The sequence below is a fragment of the Podarcis cretensis genome, assembly GCF_951804945.1.
Source record: "Podarcis cretensis genome assembly, chromosome: 12".
NCBI lineage: Eukaryota > Metazoa > Chordata > Lepidosauria > Squamata > Lacertidae > Podarcis > Podarcis cretensis.
The window spans coordinates 32,652,261-32,676,183 of NC_137181.1; the positions used below are offsets into that span (position 1 = coordinate 32,652,261).

A 23,923-nucleotide genomic window follows, 5' to 3' on the forward strand; every position below is an offset into this window, starting at 1 on the left:
ACCAAGGTTGCAGGTTCAATCCCTGTATGGGACAGTTGCATATTCCTACATCATAGGGGGTTGGACGAGATGATCCTCACAGTCCCTTCCAACTCTATGATTCTAGGAAATTGCCTAGAGATAGAGCAGAGCTCCATCCAAACCAGAATCCACACTGGAACTACGATTATTGGTTGGAATTGAATTCATTGAGTGGATCCAGGGCATGCTTCATGCATCAGGACCTAAACCAGTTTCAGAAACGTATGAGGCATAGCACAACCAAGTGAGTTGCTATGTCATGCTGTACCCATATCTCATGTTCAGTATTCAGAAGGCAAGGCCTAATATGGTTGGAGGACACTATTGTGGCAGCTCAAGCTCTACCCTAGTCTGTGAAGAGCCTCTGGAGTACCAAAAAGACCACCCACTAGGCATGCCAAACAGTGGAACAGTCCAAAGTGGTTCAAAGGAACAGTCCAAAGTGGTTCAAAGGATCACACTTGTTCACACCTTGTCTGCTGTGAAGGCTCCATCACACTCAGAGAATGTCAGTATTGCTACTCTGTTGTCTCCAAGCATGGGCAGAGACCTGTCTCTGCACACGCCAATAGTAGATATAGCAGAATTCATTACGGATATCACACTCTACTTGAGCTTCAGTGGAACAGAATGGATTCCTTGCCAAAACTGTACAAAGCAGACCTTACTGGCTTGCTTATCCCTGTTAACAACCCTGGACGACCTTTAAAACTTCAACAGTTCCAGTCTAATCTCAACTGTGAGTAATTTAGGAGCACTCTAGGGAGTCTATCCTTTGATAAAAGAGTCTTCTTTTAATATGTAATGTGCAGGTCTTCTGCTTTTTGGAGTGCTGCAAGAAATACAGACTGTCATAACTACTATGCCAGCCCCAAAATGTACTTTATGGCAGGAAGTCAAAACACCAAACAACTTTTATTTGCATCTGTGAACACTTTTATATTACGCACCTCAGGAAGCGAAACTCCTAAAGGAGGTAGAGTCTGTTGGAGAAAAACAGTTTCAGCTACAATATTAATATTAATTAAAGACAATTCCTGCAAAGAAAATTTGAATGTGTGGCCATTTTGTTGAGCTAGTAAAGCAGTTTCCATTACAAGTCAAGTCATTACAGGAAAGTAATGTGGATGTATTGGGTTTATATAAAATTTTTCACAAATAAGATAAAGATAATTAACAAAAAGAAAATCTTAAAAGCCATAAAAAGAAAATCACCATACAGATCAGCATAAAGCAAAAACTCACCATAAAATGGCTTTCAGAACAAAAATATTTTCACTGCTCACTTGAAAATGGGAAGAGACGGTGGTTGGCAGATATCCCCAGATAGAAAGGTTGGTATCAGACAACTGAGGATGGTTTGGTCAGTCTATTTCCAGTCTGTTTTGGCTTTGCATAGGTTCATGTATAAGTCCTTCACATCCTCTTACTACATTAATCTATTTTTATTAAACCTGAAACCTCCAGGCATATGGCGGTATATAAATTCAATAAATAATAATAATCCATACAAAAATGTATGTGTAAATCAAGTCAATCCATACTGAAACTCGCAAACAAATGAATTCCTCAAGCATCGCTACCAGTAACTGAATCCTTGCTAGTGACTAGCCAGAGGGGATCTCAAACTGATCATAGGGCTCAGTAAGGTTTACATGGACAGAATTGGTCCTGGTTTACACTAATACTTTAAATTTAACATTGAACAAGTTGTGTTTGAATACCCTGTGTATAAAATGCATTTCTTCATAAGGGATAGTAACACTGCTTCCATTAAAGCAATTATACCAAGCCTCAAGAGTGATTAGCCACTTCCAAGATTCAAGCACAAAGATTCCCTCCTGCACCTTTCATTGAACAGAAGGTCAAGGGTCAAGGGTGCTCCTATATTATTTCAGGCTTTCAAACAATCTGTCCAAATCCTCAGGTAGTATAAGCTAAAGCATATTCCTAACAAGTGACCAAACTCTATTTTTACAGTTCCTTATGGACTCTTAGAACTTCCCATTCTTCTTTCAACCTTTAGCAACACAGCCCACAACCCTTTGCTTCCTTTTTATTCTTTCCAAATAGTGTTCTGTCATCAGAGGTACATCTAGGAAATTTTAGACTCTAGGCCCCAGTAGAACCCAGTATGCCCACATGGCTTTAGCTGCTGACACTGAACCTTCTTGCCTCATCATATCTGGCTTCAGGGTAGTCATTGGGGGCCCTAGACTTTGGCCCCAAAGCATAGCCCTAGCTACATCACTGACTGCTGTACATAATTATTAGGAACTTTTCAATTCACTACACTGTTGTGTAATGTGAAAGTTCTGGAGAACCTAAGAGTAAGAGTTAGCAAACATGATGATTCATGAACCTGCATATCCACTTCTATCAAACTGCATTTGTTAAGGTAAAGGCTCACCATCCTCAAACACGAATCATCATGGAAGTTATTTATGAGGTGCTATCATATCTGCTTAAGATGGAAAGAGCTACTAGAAGACTCAGGACCAGCAAGGAGCCATGCCCTTTACTTCACCCATGGTACTCACAGAAGTTTGTATGACCAAACCACAGGGAATACAAGTTCCCACATCTCTTCAGTGACTTATGAATCAGCCCTCACCTCAGTGCCTCACAGCAGTTTACGCTTCTACCATCGAGTCAGTGCCCTGACAGCATACTAGCTACATGTGCAGCACAGATTATTACATCACAGTCTCTGCCAAAGTGTTGGTTCCCTTTTGCCCAGGACACTTGATGCTTACAGCGTTGACAACCCTAGGTAAAATTCAGGATGAGTGAATAGTGCCAGCTACAATTTATCATCCTCTTCATTCCCAACACGGAGCTGAGAGGAGCTTGAACAATGGTAGTTAATTGAAAAATGCATCTTCCTCTGGGGGGCAGTTATTAATTTCAATCTGACATGAAGAAGAAACAAAAAATAGTTCTTGCTGTAGATAAGAACACTCTTATACTTCAGTTTTTGCAGTTTTTGCTTGGAAAGGAACTATGGACACCATGGGATGAAGGAGAAAGGGATTTTGTGTCTGGTTTCAATCTTGCATTCATTGTGTGTTGTGCAACACTACAACTGTATATTTAGTCTGCTTAGATAGAGGTTGAGTCCTCAAAGTGAACTCTTTTCAGCGCAGAGACAATGTTTCACAGCAAATGGTGTGTGTTTAAAATGCTCTATCTATCCATCTATCTGTCTATCTATCTAGTAAGCTCACAACTTACATTTAACTTTAGCTTCATATGCTTGGCAAATTTGGAAAGGAGGTAGGCCTCTGGCAAAATGAGTTTTGCAATCCCACCTGCTATTGCACCCCATGTCTTCTGACTATATGAGATTTTGGCTTTAGGTGCAATCCTAAATTGTGGGCTTACAAAAACAAAACAAAAAACAAAAAACCCTAACTTTAAAAATATTTAATTGATAGTAAATAAACAAAAAACCATGGAGGGTGTACTGCTCAATTCTCCAGTAATCAGGAGTAACAGTTGTCCTATTATTACAGTATTATTTGCAGGTGGAGAGAGAGAGAGAGAGGTTCACATCTCTGTCATTTGTTAAATGGACATCTGCCATTTATAATACAGAGCAGGAAAGTATTAGTAATCTGTTACTAATTCTATTCACAAAATAGTACTGTTACAAACTGGTAAAGAGTTATCTAAATACTGCAACTGCATGCCTTTATGTCGCATATGCAGAATTATATAAAATAAGCCATAGTAAGGGCAGAGATATTTTTTCTTCTTGCATACAACCACCTCATGCCAATACTCTGCTTCTAACCTTGTTATAATCTAATTCTATTGTAATGCAAAAGCTAGGATTAAATTGAGTTAAAGGTTTCCTTAAACTCACTGCCCGTCAACCTCATCATGAACTTTCATTATGTGCATGCAATTAATTGGATCCAATGAACAATTTCAGAACTGAGTTATAGTCTCCCCCATACCATATAATTAGAATATAATTACCCACAGGATATCAGAAGGATGCAAAACCTTTCTTCTAAATGCACCCTCATTAGGAAACAAATCTCAGTGTACATTTATTTGATCAGTGTGAATTAATTAACATGTTACAGAAATAAGAGGGCAGCTATAAACTGATTCTGGCATCTATTATGACTACCATGAGATCTACATGCACAGATTGTAACTGAAATCATTTAATTTCAGTCACAAAGATCACCATAAAATATATCAATGCACACAGGTACAGAGTTCCTCTTGAATAATGTCTGCAAAGGTAAAAAGTTTTCCTGTTTTAGTATTCCTTGAATAGTTCTTCTGGGAGACTCAGAAGTATTACTCTGTTTTGGATAGTTGGAGTGAAGATGAGAACAATGAACAAGGCTAAGATGTACTCCAGAGTTTATTAAACTTTATTATATATGGAAGACCACAACATTCTGGATAAGACAGGAATGTCAAGAAAAGAGAAGTATCAAAATTCTTGGACTATATCTTCACTCCATGCTCCAAAAAGCAATAGAAACTGGAGATCACACAGACTAAAAGTTAAACACTGTTCATAAATAGGACCAATGGACATATAATAAAATAAAATGCAGCAATAACAAACCTAAAATGCTGTATGTAAAATGAAAATCCAAATGCACAAAAATAAGATGCATTAGTAACTGGCCACACAATAACTGCCAGGAAGTATTAAAAAATTTCCATGGGCCCAGGAGCTTTAGAGAACAATGATTTCCAAGACTTCTTAGGCCCGGAATACTGCTGTTGCAGCATTTTCTTTGACAAAGAGAGGAAGGAGACAGGGAGAGAGGCAAACTTAGGCAGACAGACAGACAAACACCTTACTGATGCCATTCACCTCCCAACATGAGTACATTTTAGAGAAGGAAGAGACTGGCAGGAAAAAAGGAGGGGTGCCCAGTGTCAAGGACAGGCAGGGATCCGAAGAGTCTGTGGCAAAGGCAAGGGACAAGGGGAGTAACCCGGGAGAGGGGACCAGTGATTTATGGGGTGTCACACCACCTGCAAGGCAAGAGCTGGGGAAGGAGGGAGAGTCGGGGCAGTCTGAGGCAGAGGAAGGTGCGCAGGATGTGGTGGAGGAAGAAGGGATGGGTCAGGTGAGGGATGGGTCAGTAGATTCCCCACCTTCCCTTGCACCACTGCCTCCTAGAACCAGGAGAGACTTGAAAAGGAAGAGCAGCGAAGACTTCCATGCAGGAGAAGTCTCAGGTTGCAGGCATGCAACCTGTCAGAGGAGGGTATATAAGCTGGAAGAGGGAAGGGCCCCCAATGTTGTTGCAACTGCTCTATTGGGCCCAGACCTGTGGACAGGTGTCTAGAGGTTAGAAGCATGTGTGTGTGCGTGGAGCACCATGGAAGCTGCTGTAAGTGTTTCTCTTGCCAATAGAAAGTTAACTATTACACATATGCCTTCCTTATCTGGGATGGGTCATGACAGCCAGCAATCTAAGCCAATACTGGGGCACATCCAAATTTGGAAGGACCTGGGCCCACCATGTTTTGAGGTGAGACTATTCATGATAATGTGGTGTCCTTAAAAAATGGGGTGTGGTGGTGAGGAAAACGACAAGAATGCAAAGCATCAGACAATCCAGCACGAAATCCTATTTTCTGTGAGTGATATTTATCATGGGATACAAGTTTACCTAGTACTGTTATTGCATTTTTTCTTGAAGAGTTGGTTCAATCACCAAGCATGTTGTACAATAAAAAGGAAATACAATGATGAGTATCTACACATGTCTACATACATGGGACAGACAATGTAGTAAGTTAAGATGCTATGGGATAAGCCACAATATTAAAGGTATATTGGAACTCTGTTGTTTAGCCTCTTCATTAGCATAATTTTATTCGCATAGAAAACTGACCAGTAAGATCATTACTTCAAGTTATCTTATCTGCAGACTCTCACAATGTTACTAGACTGTGAATGAAAGATCCTAAGATCAAGAAAGAGTTCCCCAGCAACAATGTAAAAGTATTATCTCCTATGTTATAGGAAAACAAAACAAAACCTTCATACTTGAACCAAACAAACACATATTGCTAATTCAACAAAATGTGTGTGAGATAAAACCAAGAATAAAAGCTGAATTTCCTATTGTGAAAAAACATATTGTGCAGATTTGGCCATTTCTTAAAATTCATAGATCCAAGCTGGTGAATGGATCCTTTTCCACAATGATGAACAGAATTATGATTTCACTGTAAAGGCATATTAAATGCTGCCCCAAATACAGAAAAAAACTTAACAGGCATTCAGAATTGCCTAGTGCCTCCAAAAAAGTTCCATCCATTAAGTTCCAACCACATAGGCCGACCTCAAAATCCTTGAGACCTACAAGAGGCAGTATAGCTCTGGATATCAGTTTGCTGGGGACAAACAGGGTAACTGCATTCTCTCATGTTCTGCTTGTAAGGTTCCCAGAGTAAATTTGTTGGTCTTTATTGGAAACAGAATGCTGAATGAGGCAGAAGCGACTGACCACATCCAAAAACCAGGCAGAGATGGAGTCAGAAGCCCCAAATGCCAACTCTCTCAAATCCTTTCCTCCACCAATGTAGAGGTTCTTGGACTATAACTCCTTTCATTCCTGACCACTGGCCAAGCTGACTTGTGCTGATGGTAGTTGGAGTCCAGCAACAACTGGAGGAAACCACATTGACTACCCTGGTTAAATATTATGAGAATGAGCTACAGCAAAACTTAGTCTTGCATGTCCCCCCACCCGCCTTCCATTTTAGATTAACTGGAAATTTAGTGGCCATCTAAGCCCTAAACTTTAAGGTGAACTATAGCTGAAAGAATACAGCATCATGAGCCATGGTTTGAAGCTGGATTAACAAATCATAGTAAAGATTAACCACAGTTTGTCCAGGTGTGGATGAAGTGGCAAATTGTGGTTAATCTAAAGTGGAAGCTTCTAAACTCATCATGGCTGTGCCAGAGAAGGATGGAGTCAGGGGGGGGTGGAGCACATGAGATTAAGGCTCTCTGTGGCTTATTCCCATAATTCTACAGATGTAACATTGAGTGTTACATCTAAACCAGCCCTAAAGGAAGAAAAGCAATTGTAAGTATCATCAACAAAGCAATGGGGGGAACACATTACATTACTTCTTTACCCAGTGCACAGTTAACTTATAGAAGTCACTGCTGCAGGTTATCAGCAGAAAAACAGCACAAGAATCCTATCCATTCTAATTTACGATCCAATTTTCATTAAAAAATAATCAGTAAAGGAAAAGCCATTGTTTAGAGAAAATAGTGGCATAAAGTTTGAATTTTGCAAATTTTACATTTCTCATTACTGTAGTTTTGCAACAGCACTTTTTAAAAACTCTGAAGCCTATTTAAAGAAAAACAATTGTATTCAGAAAGACCACTGTTAACATAATTTATGGTTAAAGAAATGCTGAGCTGGGCATATCAGCTTAAGATGTGTGCCACTGCAATTCTTTAAATTCCGAAGAATGTACCCTATTTAGTAGAGTACACAATTTTTCAGTTTATTGTATTTTAAAAACATGATCACACCTAACATGGCTCTGGAGTGCAAAATCAAAGGCTGATGCCTGCACAAATTTCCGAAGTCAGAGTCAGGCTACGCATTGACAGATCCCCAGTTATATGGAGTTATGAGCACCAGAGTCCTACAAGATTATTTTGCTTCCACTGTTAGTACTACTCCCAAGGCCCCCTATCCTACAAATACCTGTATAATCACACATACATTTTCCCAGGAGTGTTCAATAGACATCATCGCTCAAATCAAACAAGGTTTTTTTCCCCTCCGGGTGGAGGGGAGTGCAACAGGGGTACAGAGTTTGCACAACTCTATTGACATATAAGCTTTGAAGGTCCGTCTCAAAAGCTCTTTGTAGCGCTCTTCACAGAGCATCTGTATTGCCATTTTCATTGAGTAATTATATTTGTAGACAGGTAAATTTACTGCTCAGTCTAGCAGCATAAAACATATAATGTTGATGCATTGCTTGCTGCAAGGCCAAGGCCATCATTCTAGGTAACCTCCGGTGGAGATCAGAGCCCTTAGCATTGCAGATATATAACATGCATCCCAAGCAAAATGTGCCCATAAGAATAACTTCATTATTCTGGGAAGCTAGATCTATAAAAGAAGTAGGATGTGCAAGTATTTGGCCTATACAATTTCTGGTAAATTCAGCATGACTAAATGATAAAACCAGAATCAGTTTCAATTACAGCATACGTTCTAGAAGACATTCAGTCGCATGAAGGAAGGGGGAAATACAACGTACTATCATTAGTGAGTTAGCATTTTGTTTAGATTGTGCTGTCAGCACAAGGTTGTAGTAACAGCAGCCTTGAAGCTCTCCTGTAGCCTTAAGATGCCTTTAATGCAGAAGAGCTCTTTTGAAATGGATGAACAAGAACTTACCAATACTACAGGGCAGATAGATGTGGGTGGTAGAATATGATCCTTCAAAACACCACAATCACATTCAGGTTTTAGGTGTGATGCACATTTGTTATGCAGCTATAATGTGAGAGAGGGAGAGAGAAAATATATCATTAAGAATATAAATGTCATAGGAGTCGGTCGATGTGAGTGTGCTGAAATACACCGAGCTGTTACGATGTATAAAACAATAATTAAACACAATAGACTTTTGAAGGTGACCAATTTTAGATAAAAGTACAAAACTCAAATATAACATGAATAAGTAGCACTGAAATTGATTTCACAGAGAAAGCATCTTAGTAAATATGTATGTAAAAGTCATGTTACTAACTTTGAAAAAGTTGACCAACTGAAAAAGATGATACTTACAAAGTAACAGCAAAACAACAATGATCTGTTAAAATCAAATAACCTTTGAAACTTGGTAACAGAGAATCTTATGACACTTGAAAGTCTAACAAGATTTTTTAAGGCATAAATTTTCATGGACTAAAGTCCTCCTTCATCAGATACATGAAGTGTTATCCCAAGTTACAGGTATGACATATTTTTGCTGCAACGAACTAACACAGCTGGGTCTCTGGAAATTAGACTTTTACAGAACAATCCTAACCATGTCTACTCAGAAATAAATCCTATTGAATTCAACAGCGCTTACTCCCAGAGATTAGGATTGCAGCCTAAGCAAACAAGTACTACCATTGCAATCCTTAAAAAAACTGGTTAAAATAAAATTCCACTGGGTTCAATGGGACTGACTCCCTGGTTAAGTGTGGTAAAATTACAGGTTACATATTTCCTCCAAGTACTGAAGCTTTATTGTGGGTGTCTTTTGCTCACCCCATAATCTAAAACTTGTCACACTAATTCCCTGCCTTAGTGGGGAAGCTATTTTTACCACAATAATGCACACTTAAGCCATTCTACAACCAATGATGTTGATTTGGATTCCCAACCAATCTACTTAAATTGGCTCTCCCCCCAACCTCTTCTGGGGCACAATTCAGCATCCAGACTCTCTTGACTTGCATGCAGACCAGTTGTGCATTTTAAGTGTTCTAAATTCTCAAATGCACACAAAGGCAGACCCAGGTTAGAGTAAGGACCCCACACTTTGGTGCTTTTTTCCAGTCCCTTCAGCCACAGCCTCAGGGAGCACATGTGTCCCAGTAGAAAATGCTGTGGTACCTCAGCCGGCAAAATCACAACCACTATTATCACTCGAAGGAACTCACTGTGACTTGGCACCAGACGCAATGCAGCCCAGTCAATCCTTGGTAACATTTTACAGTTTTGTGGCACTTATCACATTTGGTTGGACAATTCCCTTCTACCCAGAAGTGATGCATGACCTAGGAAAGAAAAGTGCAGCCGTAAGTAAAATATTTCATTTCTTTACTTTTTAAAAAGACACTTTCAAAAGAGTCACTTCTCTACCAAAGCATGCAAAGCAATATTGAACTATTAAGAGGAACTACATACTGATAAAACTGAACAGTTAATACCCTTAAGTCAACAAATATTGAAGAAAAAGCAAGCAGGCCACAAAAACAAAAAACAACAAAACTATCAATCAAAAGTCTTGTAAAATTGTAAGGTTTTGACCTGATACCTAAATAACTTTGATGAAATCACCTTCAAAAAACTGCTTGGGGATGGTATTCCACATAGGAGATGCTATCACTGACTACCTCACTACTGTCCTCAAAGGGTGAGGGAATACCCAAAAAACAGGCTTAGAAAATTACCGCATTTTTTGCTCTATAAGACTCACTTTCTTCCTCCTAAAAAGTAAGGGGAAATGTGTGTGCATCTTATGGAGCGTATGCAGGCTGCGCAGCTATCCCAGTAGCCAGAACAGCAAGAGGGATTGCTGCTTTCACTGCGCAGAGATCCCTCTTGCTGTTCTGGCTTCTGAGATTCAGAATTTTTTTTTCTTGTTTTCCTCCTCCAAAAACTAGTTGCGTCTTGTGGTCTGGTGCGTCTTATAGAGCGAAAAATACGGTACCTTATAAGATCAGGCAGGTTTGTATGAAAGGAGCCTGTCCTCTAAGTACCTTGGTTCCCATGCTGTTTAGGGTGTTAACATGTAAACCAGCACTTTGAATTGACGCTGGAAACCCACCAAAACACAGTGAAGACAATAATGGTGGCTCACCTCAGTATTCTTTTTGGATTTCACATATGTTTTGATGCAAGAAGCTGGTGCTCTCGAAACGCAACGTTCATGGACTGTGTACTTACAAACTGAAAATGCAACAATGTTGTTATTGACACAATTTTGTAGAAACCTATTTTGAATAACTAAGGTTATCAAAAGACATTTCATTATTTGTATCAGGAGCATGGAAATCCAAATCTAGCAATTTGCATTGAAGCAAAAAAGCCCATATAATAAAGGAAATACTGCTTAATATCAGTAACATCATGAGAGGAGTGTTTCTAGGACTAAGGTGAAATGGTTATTTTTTGCTGTTGGATGCTGCATGTTGTTTATGTAATCTCGTAATTCAATATTTATAGTATTGAAATGTGGTATTTTGTGTGTTACTATGTTTTAAGTTTGCTATGTTATTACAAAATTGTTTTTGTAGCGTTTGTAAGAAATTCTTTCCTGCCTGTTGTAAGCAGCAATGAACATTTTTTGTGGGTGTTTTTTGTGTGTGTAAAAGCAGCTTTTGAATGATGCTTTTGAATTATGGTGCTGGAGGAGACTCTTGAGAGTCCCATGGACTGCAAGAAGATCAAACCTATCCATTCTGAAGGAAATCAGCCCTGAGTGCTCACTGAAAGGACAGATCCTGAAGCTGAGGCTCCAATACTCTGGGCCAGGGAGACTCCCTGGAAAAGACCCTGATGTTGGGAAAGATGGAGGGCACAAGGAGAAGGGGATGACAGAGAATGAGATGGTTAGACAGTGTTCTCGAAGCTACCAGCATGAGTTTGACCAAACTGCGGGAGGCAGTAGAAGACAGGAGTGCCTGGTGTGCTCTGGTCCATGGGGTCACGAAGAGTCGGACATGACTAAACGACTAAACGACTAAACAACAACAACAAAAGCAGCATACAAATAAAACGAACGAATGAAAAACAAGTATGGTCAATGTAAGAATCTAAGACTACTCAATGGTTGAGCAAGAAATGCTTAACTGAATCAGCCCTTGCTAAAATGTCAACAATCGTTCCTAAATTGAAGGAGGGACAAATACTGAAGACAAATTGATGCCTGCCAAATGTATTTGTGTCATTGCCAAGAAGGAAATATCTATATTTTACCAACTATATAGGCATGAGAGCAGCTGGCAAACCCAAATGCAAAAAGCAGCAAGTTTATATTATTCCCTAAATTGATTTATCAACCTTGGGTAGTCTTCTTTCCGGACAGAAATCGTTATAAATCTGTTCATTTTATCACGCACAACGTTCCATTATCATTCACCTTGCCAATTTCCATTCCCCAGAAAAGCTTCTGTTGCAAGATCTCCCCTCTTGCCCTTCATCGCTTTTCTGCACTTTGTAGCCTTTATTGGTACAATAAAGCTTAAATGGTTTCATGGAATACTGACTCAAGAGTGGAATCCAATTGATGCTCTTGTGCTCATGGAAGCATTTTGATCCATTGGATGTCTCTGCTAAAACAGGAGAGGGATGAACTTTCTGCCTATTCCCTGCTACCCGCTGGAGCTCCCATTCCACACAACACTTAGTTCTAGAAGGCCTTCCAACCCTCTGGAGCCAATCTCAGGGGCTCTGGGGGCTGCAGGGGGAGAGAGAACCTTCCTTCTCCTTTTGTTAGCAGTGGCCAACACAAGGGCATCAAATGGACTCCACACTTGATATTTTTGTGGTGACTGAGCAGTTAACATTACCGCTATGAGGAGGACTAATGCTAACTTCACTACAGTGGTACCTCTGGTTACGTACTTAATTCGTTCCAGAGGTCCATTCTTAACCTGAAACTGTTCTTAACCTGAAGCACCACTTTGGCTAATGGGGCCTCCTGCTGCTGCACTGCCGCCGCCGCCGCACAATTTCTGTTCTCATCTTGAAGCAAAGTTCTTAACCCGAGGTACTATTTCTGGGTTAGTGGAGTCTGTAACCCGAAGCGTATGTAACCTGAGGTACCACTGTAGTCAAAAGCTCACCCATATTCAAAACAAAAGCACCATTTATCCCAGGTTTTATCTTCAAGCGTAGCCGTGTACAAGGCTTTCTGACCACTTCTTCTGCACTTATTATGGACAATCCAGCTATAAATCAAATATACTTGATTGGCCACAGAGGGTTGTGCGACCCCAAATGTATCATCCAGAACCCTGCCCCCCTTCTGCAAACCACACTTTAATGAAAAGCAGCAACAATGCTTTTAAAATATCAAGAGATGCATATGCCAATTTTTTAAGAAGAAGGGCAGGCTGTATATCCTTAACTAGTGATGGGTGCAGAAGCATATGAACAGGTTTATTAATATGTGCTTAACAAGATAATTCATTAAAAAAAGAAAACTGAAGCTCAACATGGATAGCATACCCAATCAATGATGGGTACATGTAGTGCCGTCATTTTATTGGACACCAGAAAAGACTGGTGGGAAACAGTCAGAAATGTAGTTAGAAAGCGTGAGTGCCTCTTTTGACAGATACCGTTATACACAGAGGATGACTAAAGAAGAATGTGAATAACTATTTACAAACATATTAGGAGATGAGTGACAAGAACAGAAAAGGGGAAGACAAAAAACCTTATAGCTAGGCACCTTGTAGCTAGAATAAATGAGGCATAATCAAGATAAATCAAGGCAAACAGTATGGATTGTAGACAAGGGTATGTATCTACAAAATACTATCAAGATGAGGGACTCAAAATCCAGGCTGAATGATTTTAACTATACTGACATTATTTTCTAAGTCGGGCTTGAGTCTCCCAAAGAAAGGCATGGGCCGTTGCTATCAGAGGCACATGCTCTCCTTTGACTTGCCCTGGACTAGAGCAATCCTCTTAGCAGAAGCACTGGTATAAACTGTAAAATAAAGCAGGAGGCAGTTGTGAGTTTTACCCTTTGGGAGTGACTGGCAAATCACCTTCTCCAGATGCAAAATTATCTTGTCCTTGGAGCAGAGAAGCCATTTTCTAACATAATACTACGCCATGGTTTAAGATTACAAGAACTAGCCACTGCAATTATAGAGCATGCATCCTTCTCTATATTCCACGTAACATAAGTTTCTGCTTCTATTTTTTATTAACCGTTGTTTAGTATGTCACCCAAACATGGAAAAAAAATGTAGGTTATCTTAACTAGGGGTAGTTTAATCAAGCCAACTTTATACATGATGGTTTGAAGATGTCTTTTGTTTCAACAAACCATAGTTAATTTAAACTATAGTTTGTCCAGGTTCAGACAACATGACAGTATTTTATATTATATGCATGTTATTTTTTTATTATTTGAATTTATATACCGCCCTATACCTGGAGTTCTCAGGGCGGTTTTTATACTATAATTTTATATTATAAAATCCATATAAAGTAGAAGCAAAAGTTTCCAAACTTTAATAATAATAATAATAATAATAATAATAATAATAATAATAATAATTTATTATTTATACCCCACCCATCTGGCTGAGTTTCCCCAACAACTCTGGGTGGCTTCCAATCAAGTGTTAAAAACAATACAGCATTAAATATTAAAAATTTCCCTAAACTTCTTGTCAGGGAACTGCCATCGGCTCAGAGGCGAGGAATAGAAGGGGAGTTGTGTTACAGGGAGCCTCCAAAAATCTTGCGAAGCAGTTCCTCTTCTGGTGAGGATGAAAGCCCCACCTCTAGTGGGGAAGAGGTGCAAGGACCAGAGGATGCTTGTGGGAGCCTTAACACCGCTTCTGGGCACGGAGGACAGGAGGGAAACACGCCCTTGCCATCTCCCATCCTGCGCAGTAGCCTAAGGCGCAAAGAGGGAAAGAGAAGGTTGGGGATAACGAAACTCTTATGTTGGGGGAGGTCCAAAAAAAAGACCACTCCCGGATTCTGCTAGCGATTGAGCGAAACATGAGCTTTGGGGCTCTTCACTATAAATAGTTTGTACCAAAATAAAAACCTGTAAAACACAGGTTTGGAGTCCTGCCTGGTTACTCTTGAGCAACTGCAACAGCCATCTGACACTTCTCTTTGCAGCTGCGACAAAGGAGGTGCCCAAGCATTGCCGTCACTCATTCTCAAGGGTCCTAGGACACCCACACCATGATTTAGTATTAGTTTTATTTGGTTTGTTGTCTCAAAAGTTACCTTGGATTTTTGGAAAGTATCAATAGATTCCACCGTATAAAGAGAGCCTCATACGTTTGTCTCTTTTTCTACACTTTGGCATTCTACACCTGAAAATTCTTGATCTAATGAAAATCTGTGTCCTGATTAGGATGGTGAACAGGGCTGGATCTCGTTTGGAGCACAATCAGAGCTAAACGGGATGTATACTCACATGAGCAGGAGAGGCCCTGTTTGCCTACTCCTATAAGCATGTTCAAGCAAAGATTGCAATAGGCAGGTTTGTTGAAGTGTTTCAGCCTCCATACATGCTGCCCATCATCCTTCACATTCTGCAGAAGACATAAAAAGAAATGGATTTCATTTAATGGCATAAACAGTGAAACCCATAAGTGCCAATAAAAAATTGAAATTGACTCAAGAACATAAAAGACAATCTGCTTCTTCATTTATTAATTTGCAAGAGATCAAAACACAATTCTTTCAAACAGACATGTGCTGATATGGTAACAAGAGGTTTGGGGGTTGGGTTTTTAAGCTCAGAGTTGTATTTCCAGAACCTTTTTACCTACGGCTAAGAGTGTAATACAATCCTTTCAAGTTCATAAAATGAATATCTGCCCAAGCAACATGTATGCAACCTTTCCTGCATTGTTATTGTTACAGGAATGATATGCATTTTTTTTTTTTTGCATGCATAGATTTCTTCTCCATCTAGGGCTGTGAACACATATAGCCCTTGCTATGCCAAGGCATTTTCCTTTAATAATCTTTTCCTATGTTTGGCTTTCAGTTCATGAAAGATTATCACTAGATGAACACATCTGAATTCAGATTAATCCGAAAGTTTCACACAGAGACACTGAACTGGTCATCAGCAAGAAGCCCACCCCACCCCCAAGGAAAGGGGAACAGATATCTCAAATATATTTATTTTAAAAAATAACATAAAATGCATAATTAAGGGATATTTATAGTTGCACAGCAGTTTTAATTTTTGCCATTTATTCAAAAGAATGGTCATTACATGTGATTTCGCCTCCATTGGAACAGAACATATGGAGCGACTTAGCTGGCATTTTCCTTATCAGAGAAACAAACAAGTCTTGAATGTGGGTGTTCTGCCAATTAAAATACTTGAGTTACAGGCTGCAACTGATCCACAGATCCCATTACATAAATACAGTGCACTTTGGGAAAATAACATATTAGATTTTTGCTCTGGTTTACTGCCAAATATCAGCCACCTTAGCTGTTACATATAATTATGTGTAATTGTAACTTAAATAATTTCTAGAATGGAAAAGTCATGTTGTTATATCACCACCATAAATGAGATTTAAAATAAAATACGTAGGACTACGTTGAGCAATTCTCACAAGTCACCCACCAACTTCCTTTTATCCATACCAAATTCTTAGGACCCACCCTATCCTCTTGACTGTCATTTGTTTTAACTTATTTTTAATATTGTGATTTCAATTGTTGTAGTCCACCCTTGAACCTCATGGTGACAGGCAAAAAAAAGGGAGAAAGAAGACTTAGCAACATTTAAGATTTCACTCAGAAGGAGAGGTTCCAACAAAAGAAGATTGGCTTTTGAAAATGATGTAGTATGTGGCACTAGCAAGATTAACAGCAAAGATTAGAAACCAAAATGACAAAAAATTCCTTGAGGACTGGAAACTTTTTATTGAGTATTTAAATACCGTAACTACTATAGCAAGATGAAAATGTGAGCAGGATTTGAAATATGAGCAACAGAGTGAATTATTAAGATAAGTAGATTAAATTGAATGTGGTGAATAGTATAGGCAAAATAAGCATTTAAGGGTCAATATGGAAACCATGGAAGGGGAGGACGGTAAGTCAATTGATAAAGTAACTTATGGTTTATGTTAAAATTTGAAAAGTTTTTTTTCTTTGTAAAATAATAATTTTTTTTAAAGAAAATTTCACCCATTTTTCTGTTCTGTATTTCTATTTGTAGTTGTCAGCTCTTTCTCCCTCTTTCCAATTTTCCACATGTAGTAATGCTGATTTGTGTATCTTTACTTAATCATGGTCTTAACTATGGTTTCCATGTCATAAACACCAGCTTGGATCAAAGTGCTTAGGTATCTGTGCATGGACTGCAGGTGGCGAACAAGAAAGGGGCCAAGGGAAAAACTCACTTCCCATGGACTTCAGTACTATCAGTACTAACAGTAAAAATGGGTACAGATGGAAGAAAAATGGGTTACACTATTTCACTAGTTGTGTGCCTCACTGTCTGTAAAGCTGACTGAATTCTGCAAAGAGGTTGGACAGCTAAAACAATTTTCACTGGATTCTAGCTGCTTCAGAATATTTAGCCTTCTTGCCGCGCTGTTTTTAGTTGCTTCTTTTTGCTGTTGTTTTTGAGAACTGGTTTTTGTTTTACAGATGGTTATTTTATGTTGTACCCTACCCTGGCATAAGTACCAATGAAAGGCAGCAATGAAAGGCAGCATATAAGAAAATAAAGGAAAATAAACTTGGCATATGTACTGTGGAATTGGTAAGGCAGTTTCCCCTCTCTCTGCCCTTATTTTATTCTTATTTAGTGTGTATGCATCAGAGAAAAGGGAATGAGAAAATCCTTTTAGCAAGGTCCCATATTAGAGAAAAATCAAAATCCAGCAGGATGGGAAAAACCATTCTAGGTTATAACAGAAACTCTTAGCACTCGCAAAGTTTCGTCTTTGCTCAAGAATATGAACTTTGCAACAGCTCCCCAAAGCGGTTTCTGAAATAGTTTCCAAAAAGAATTAAAGCTACTCCCTCCTGTGGAAATCCAAAGAACAGCAATAAAACTTCCTTCAAGCAAATCTTTCTCCAGAAAACAGGATTTCATACTTAAACCTCAGTAAATCTCACTGTGTCAGAGTATGTGTAGAAATATCCTACAATTTGCTGAAGTACTCTCCAGACTTTTAAGATCGTCATAGATAGTCTTCCATTTTACACTCATTTTAAAACTGGAATAAAAGAACACATTCTGCTTAAGTTGAATGAGGGATTCCAAAATTTTCAATAGTGTTTCTATACATCAGATATATTGTGCATTCTTGTATAAATTTGCATATATACCCTGCAAAACAAGTCCAAACTATGCATCCTTCTTGCAAAGTGTACCAGTGGAGGTACAATGGAGGTTTGCACTGAGATAATCACTCTGGCATCAATCATACTTATCTGCTTGTGGACCAATTCAGCAACAACTCTCTATACTTTGAATGTAAATTTTCATCAGCCACATATTTACTTATTCATTCATATATTTATTTTTTAAAAGGTTAATTTTAAAACTCAGTAGGCTCATAGGACTTATAGTATTGCATGTTACAAGGACACCTGTTACGAAGCTTTTAAAAAATCACATTTTGGATGACACAGGAAAAGAAATTGCAGTGCAACTCTGACATCTAGTGCCAGGGAAAGAGAACACAAATTACAAAGGCTGAGCACACTCCAAAAAGTACCGTAGTTCTTTTATAGTTAGGGGAAAAGGCGTGGTGTCGGGTTTTTTACCAAACCAATTCATTTTGGCTGTGAGTCCTGGAAGACGTGCTCCCTGCCTTGCAGACATTTTTCCACCTGGCCTGGGAGGGCAGGGCCCTGACTGACTCCAGCTACAAAAGCTGAACAGATTTTTGGGCTCGAGTATTTGTTTAGAGAGTTTTGCTGGGCAGAGGATTGTTGCTGTTATTGATATTATTTTTGCACCTTTATTTTAGATCTTATGATTAATGTGAATATTGTTCAGTTTGGTTGTGGATTTTTTTATATTTTATTTATTGTTTATGACTATTTTTGTTATGGTGGAATAAAGTATTTTTTCATGTTGTAAGCTGCCTTAAGCATGGCTTGAACCAGTTTGGTTTTTTTTTTCAGGGGGTACTCAAAAGTATGCAATACCGGCACCTCTTTTTGTTGTTGTTAAAGTGTGGCACTTATTGTAACAACTTCATGATGGCAGCAGTGATGGGTTGCCAAAAGTGAGAGCTTGTCCCCTTTCTCACCACTGCTGCTCCTGTGTCAGTTTACCAACACAGAGAAAGCAACAGTGATGCGAGGGCTGGCTGAATGGCTGTTTGAGGAGGAAGAGGACCAGCAGAGATGCAGGGAGGATAATTTTTCACTCAAGGCTCAGGCGACTTCAGTGGCAAAGGAGTGCCTTAGTTTGCCCACCCATGAAGTAAAACATGACCAGAAAGTAGGCAATGTCCCCCTGCCAAACACAAACACAAAGTTAAAAAATAAGAAATCAGGAGGGGGAGCTTTAGGCAGATGCCACGGGGTTGTTTTGAAGACAGAGTGGTGCCCATCAGCAAAACATTAGGGGTCCATACCCTCCAGCTGTACTTCAGGTTGAGAACTGAGAATCATATTGTTATAACAATAACAATAAAAAAGAAAAATATGGAAGTAAATTGGGCCACATATAAGGATTTAGTAAAGGAGAAAGAGGACAAATTGGTATTAAAAAACTACGAGGAAATAAAACAACATCTAACAGCTTGGATCCAATACCATCAATTACATGAAGTGTTTAGGGCAGACAAGCAGAAAGACTTCTCTAAAGAACTCTCATGATTAGATAAAGCGATGTTACAAAATAAGGTTAAAATAATCTATAAAACCTATGATACATTATTGGAGTGGGAAGTCAAAGAAGAACAGGTCAAAGATGTAATGATCGGGTGGGCTATAGATATAGGAAAATCTATTAATTTAACATCATAGGAGGAATTATGGAAAAAGAATTGGAAATTCACGGCTTGTGAGGCATTAAAGGAAAACCTAATCAAGATGTTTTATAGATGGTATTTAACACCAGGCAAAATAGCAAAAATGCATAAAATAAAAACAGCCCTGTGCTAGAGATGCAATAAACTGGAAAAGGACACTCATGCATATTGGGTAGAGCTGTGACAAAATCAAATGCTTCTGGGATATAGTTTATGAAGAATTAAAGAAAATGTTTAAACAAAGGTTTGTAAAGAGAACAGACGCTTTCCTTTTAGCGATAACAGACACAGATATCACAAAAGAAAAAGAAAAAAAATTCTCTATGCTACAGGGGCTGCTAGAATACCAATTGCCAGAAATTGGAAAAAGGAAATTACGCCAACAAAAAAGGAATGGCAGATAAATTATTAAATTATTATATTATTATTAAATTATGGAACTGGCCAGATTGACAGAAGCAATTAGAGAACGGCCCAAACAAAAGTTCCAGAAAGAATGGGGAAATGTAGAGAATATTTTAAAAGGAGTGCCCCCAAATAAATACCTGGTTTTGTTTCGATTAACTTCTGCAGGAAGATTGATGGTTCTTAGGTTACAATTTGGAAAAATTGTAAAAATAACTCAAAAAAGAGACAATTTAGAAGGAGAAAATAGAAAACCGTGTACAGGAAGAAGGAAGTCGAAAAAGAAGAATTTGGAATAAAAATATTGTATAAGACTTTTTTTCATTTCTTTTTTGTTTTACTGTTTGGTTCTGGTTCTGAGGAAGAGGAAGACTATTTTGGGTTTCAATCCTCAGAAGAGAGCGAGAGTGATGCAGATGGGGGGGGGTTTAGAAAGGGGGGTGATGTCATGGTATTGCCAGAGAATGCAGGGGGGAGCAGAGAAAGGCAGAGGGAGGGGGGCAGGAAGTGGCAATTGAGGAAAGAGGGGAAAGCCAGGAGGCGGGACGGCTCACATATGTTGAACCAAAGCCTCAAAACAATGCCTATTCCGTCTGCCAGGGAAAGGAAAGTGTTAAAGAGGAGGGGGGAGAGGCATCACGTGAAACTTCCCCGCCTTTTCTGTTGGAAAAGGAGCTGGCATAAGCCACCCCCAGAATCTGAGCCGGAGGATTCGGATGCATGATTGTAATGCGCTGCCTGTACATATGTAAAATAAAGACTACATATATATATATATATATATATATATATATATATCTGATGAGCAGAGGTATTTCTTGTGAAGAGCATTCACAAGCCATCACAGGGGGGAAGAACTGAGAATCATAGCACTACACAAATGAGAGGAGACCCATGTGGCCCTTCTGATCAACTCTGACCATGCTGGTTGGGGTAAATTGGAGTTGAAGAACATCTGCAGGGCTGCAAGTTCCCACCACTGGAATTCATGAAAATTATAGCCCAAAATTAATTGAGGGCAACAGGTTCCCCATCCCTGATCTACACAGACTTCTCAACAGAAGTCTTACCATTCCTAACTGTAGGGCTGCATTACGTCCAGATTTTCCTGGACATTAGAGGGATTTCAAAGGTGGAATTTCTGAAAGGGGAAATTTCTGAAAGGCGGCGCTTTGTCCTGGGTCTTAGGGAAGTCAACAACAAAAAAATGTGTTTCTGTAAAAAGAAAAGCTCACCAACCTTTGGGTTTTCCTTAAAAAGTGCAAAAAAACTAGGCTCTTCTTTTAAAAAAAAACACTCAACAACTTTCAGGGTGTCCTGGTTTTCACTTTTTGAAATATGGCAACTCTACCTAACTGGGTATGCTAGAAACTGAATCTGACACCTTTCCCATGCAAAACATATGCTCCACCTCTGGGCTGTAGCTCTTGGTATAAGCCAATCTAACTAAAGAATAAGTATATTACATAATGCTGAAGATATCAAAAGGGAACTGCACACTTTGTTCATTGAAACTGGAAGGCATTAAAGGCTTCTTGAGTTAGTATAAAAGAAATTAATTATTAAGTTTTTGTGAATTTTGTTTCTAATGACTTTTACAAATAACACATTAAAGAAAACAACTTTTGATAGTTGCATTATGTAAATATGATCTAGTTAATTAATCCATATAATTGCATTGTATCTTAATTGTTTTGTTCAGCAACCTAATTGTAGTACTAAGGGTGGCATAGAAATGCAATTATAATAATTATTATTACTATTATTAGTCAATTTTGCAGCTGCTCTGCAGACAAATCTCCCATTTATCCCAATAAGAGCTATGCCTGCAGAGAAGCTTCAAGAGCATGAAATAAATAAGGGAAATAATAAGAAAGTGAATGAAAAATAAGATAGGGATAATTATTTCACAATAGCATCATTTTTCTACAAGACACTTAAAAATATTTCCTTCCATGTACTTATATGGTTTTTCCAGACTAAAAAAGCTGTTAATTCAGTAAGAGAGCTGCACTTCTTAATGGCTTATATAGAAATTATAGAATGCCAACTTTTAAAATTTATACATCCAGTGGTTCCAAAGTTAAGCATCGCCATCACTTTAAGGTAGTATTTCTAAAAGAAAAATTGAGAGGGGCTAAAAGAAGCTTCAGGGGCCAAGGAAAGAGACCCAGGAAGCAATCCAGAAAGACATTAGTCACATGACTGGCTTTTGCATTCTTCCTTTTTTCTATTAAAGAGAACCCCCACGGGGAATGATTGACACCAGAGCCATGGCATGGGGGAGGCAGGTTTTAACCCTTTGCTATAGTCCTAATCCCTATCCAGATTGGGCAATTCTTCATGAGTGTTTGCATCTAGAAGAAAACTCCCAAATCCAGACCCAATTTCAGCTTCCAAAGCAGTTCACAACAATAAAATTCTGTTTCAGAAAGAGTGATGAAACCCAACCCACAACAACACTTGTCAGTTAGGCATGGACTGCTGCCATACAAAGCATCCTATTTGTTTTAATGCTCTACAGAAGAGGGAGGGAGTAGAACTCTCATTTTTATAGCCACCCTATCATGTGTTATTTCCAGATTTCCAGGATAAAAGGAATACCAGGTCCCTTAACAAGTTCTCAGAGGTGCCACTAAGGGTTTCGGCCTAAACAACCAAACAAAAAAAGCAATCATATGCTGGGTTTACACCAACTGACACAAGAGAAATGATATGATGGGTTGTGGTTCATTCATCCTTTGATTTATCTTTTTGGTGGCTCTTACACTCTCCAGTCCAAGCAACACTAAGAGTGGGATTGTAGTCATCCCTCCCTGGATCCATTCTTCCAAGGAAACGGTGCCATCATGGTCATAGTCAATTTCTTCCATCATCTCATGAAGAATCTGTTAGAATAAAAGAAGGAAACCGAATATTAAAGTAAATGACATCAAGGAAGAATGCATGAAAGCTGAGAACCACTTACTACACATGGAAATAGAAAGTGACATAGCTCATAAAGCTAAAACATTTTTTCTCACTTGAGACAATTTTACATTGGAATATGGAACAGTATGGGACGCAGGTGGCGCTGTGGGTTAAACCACAGAGCCTAGGTGAGTGGTTCAAATCCCCCAACAGTGTGAGCTCCCATTGCTCAGTCCCTGCTCCTGCCCACCTAGCAGTTCAAAAGCATGTCAAAGTGCAAGTAGATAAATAGGTACCGCTCCGGCGGGAAGGTAAACGGCGTTTCCGTTCGCTGCTCTGGTTCGCCAGAAGCGGCTTAGTCATGCTGGCCACATGACCCGGAAGCTGTACGCCAGCTCCCTCAGCCAATAAAGCGAGATGAGCGCCGCAACCCCAGAGTCGGTCATGACTGGACCTAATGGTCAGGGGTCCCTTTACCTTACCTATGGAACAGTATAGCTTCTTAACCTATATTTGCTTTGTTTTGTTTCTCCATTTTCATCTCCTAGTAGTGCTTGCTTCAATTCTATCGCTGAAATTCTGACTAGCAAAGAGGGAAGTTTCAAAAAAGCACTTAAAAAAACAGACTGCAGTCTTATTTGTTTATATTAGTAAATTTACTTCTAATTTACTTATAATAGTAAAAGAAAGGAAAAGGGGAGATAAAACCTCAATACATTTAAGGTGTGCTTTTGTGAAAATTCTTGCCTGCTGTCATCTGAGAGCACCAGATCTCTACAAAATGATCAGTCTGACTGGTGGATCCAAAGGGATGATCCCTTTCCATCAGGCTGCATCTAAAGGAGAGGTGGAATAGTGTGGTCTCAACTCCATTAGCTCAGCCAGTTGCAAGTGGACTCTTCCTTACAGCCATGACCATTGCACTCCATCACTATGTAATAGAACAAAGGAACTCAAATCCTCTTCCCTTTTGATTCACAGCTCTTTACAGTTTAACTATCAATTGTATAAAAAGGGTGTAGTTAAGGAAACAGACTGGAAAGCATACAAAAATATACCTGTACTTAATCCTATCTGCCACACTTAATG

The 23,923-nt window shown here is 39.0% G+C and overlaps 1 protein-coding gene across 6 annotated transcripts in view; it reads right to left on the minus strand.

The window, feature by feature from the left end:
• DGKB (diacylglycerol kinase beta) overlaps positions 1-23,923 on the minus strand; it is a 298,387-nt gene that overhangs the window by 172,437 nt on the left and 102,027 nt on the right. For 5 of the 6 annotated variants that reach the window (XM_079947902.1, XM_079947906.1, XM_079947903.1 and 2 more), the window contains 6 exons: positions 22,693-22,812; positions 14,962-15,079; positions 10,639-10,727; positions 9,716-9,832; positions 8,457-8,555; positions 972-1,004 (listed from right to left, as the gene is read on the minus strand). In XM_079947902.1, coding sequence (XP_079804028.1) covers positions 972-1,004; positions 8,457-8,555; positions 9,716-9,832; positions 10,639-10,727; positions 14,962-15,079; positions 22,693-22,812 — 576 coding nt within the window. The remainder of the gene's footprint in view (positions 1-971; positions 1,005-8,456; positions 8,556-9,715; positions 9,833-10,638; positions 10,728-14,961; positions 15,080-22,692; positions 22,813-23,923) is intronic. The other variant, XM_079947907.1, reaches the window with a different exon arrangement.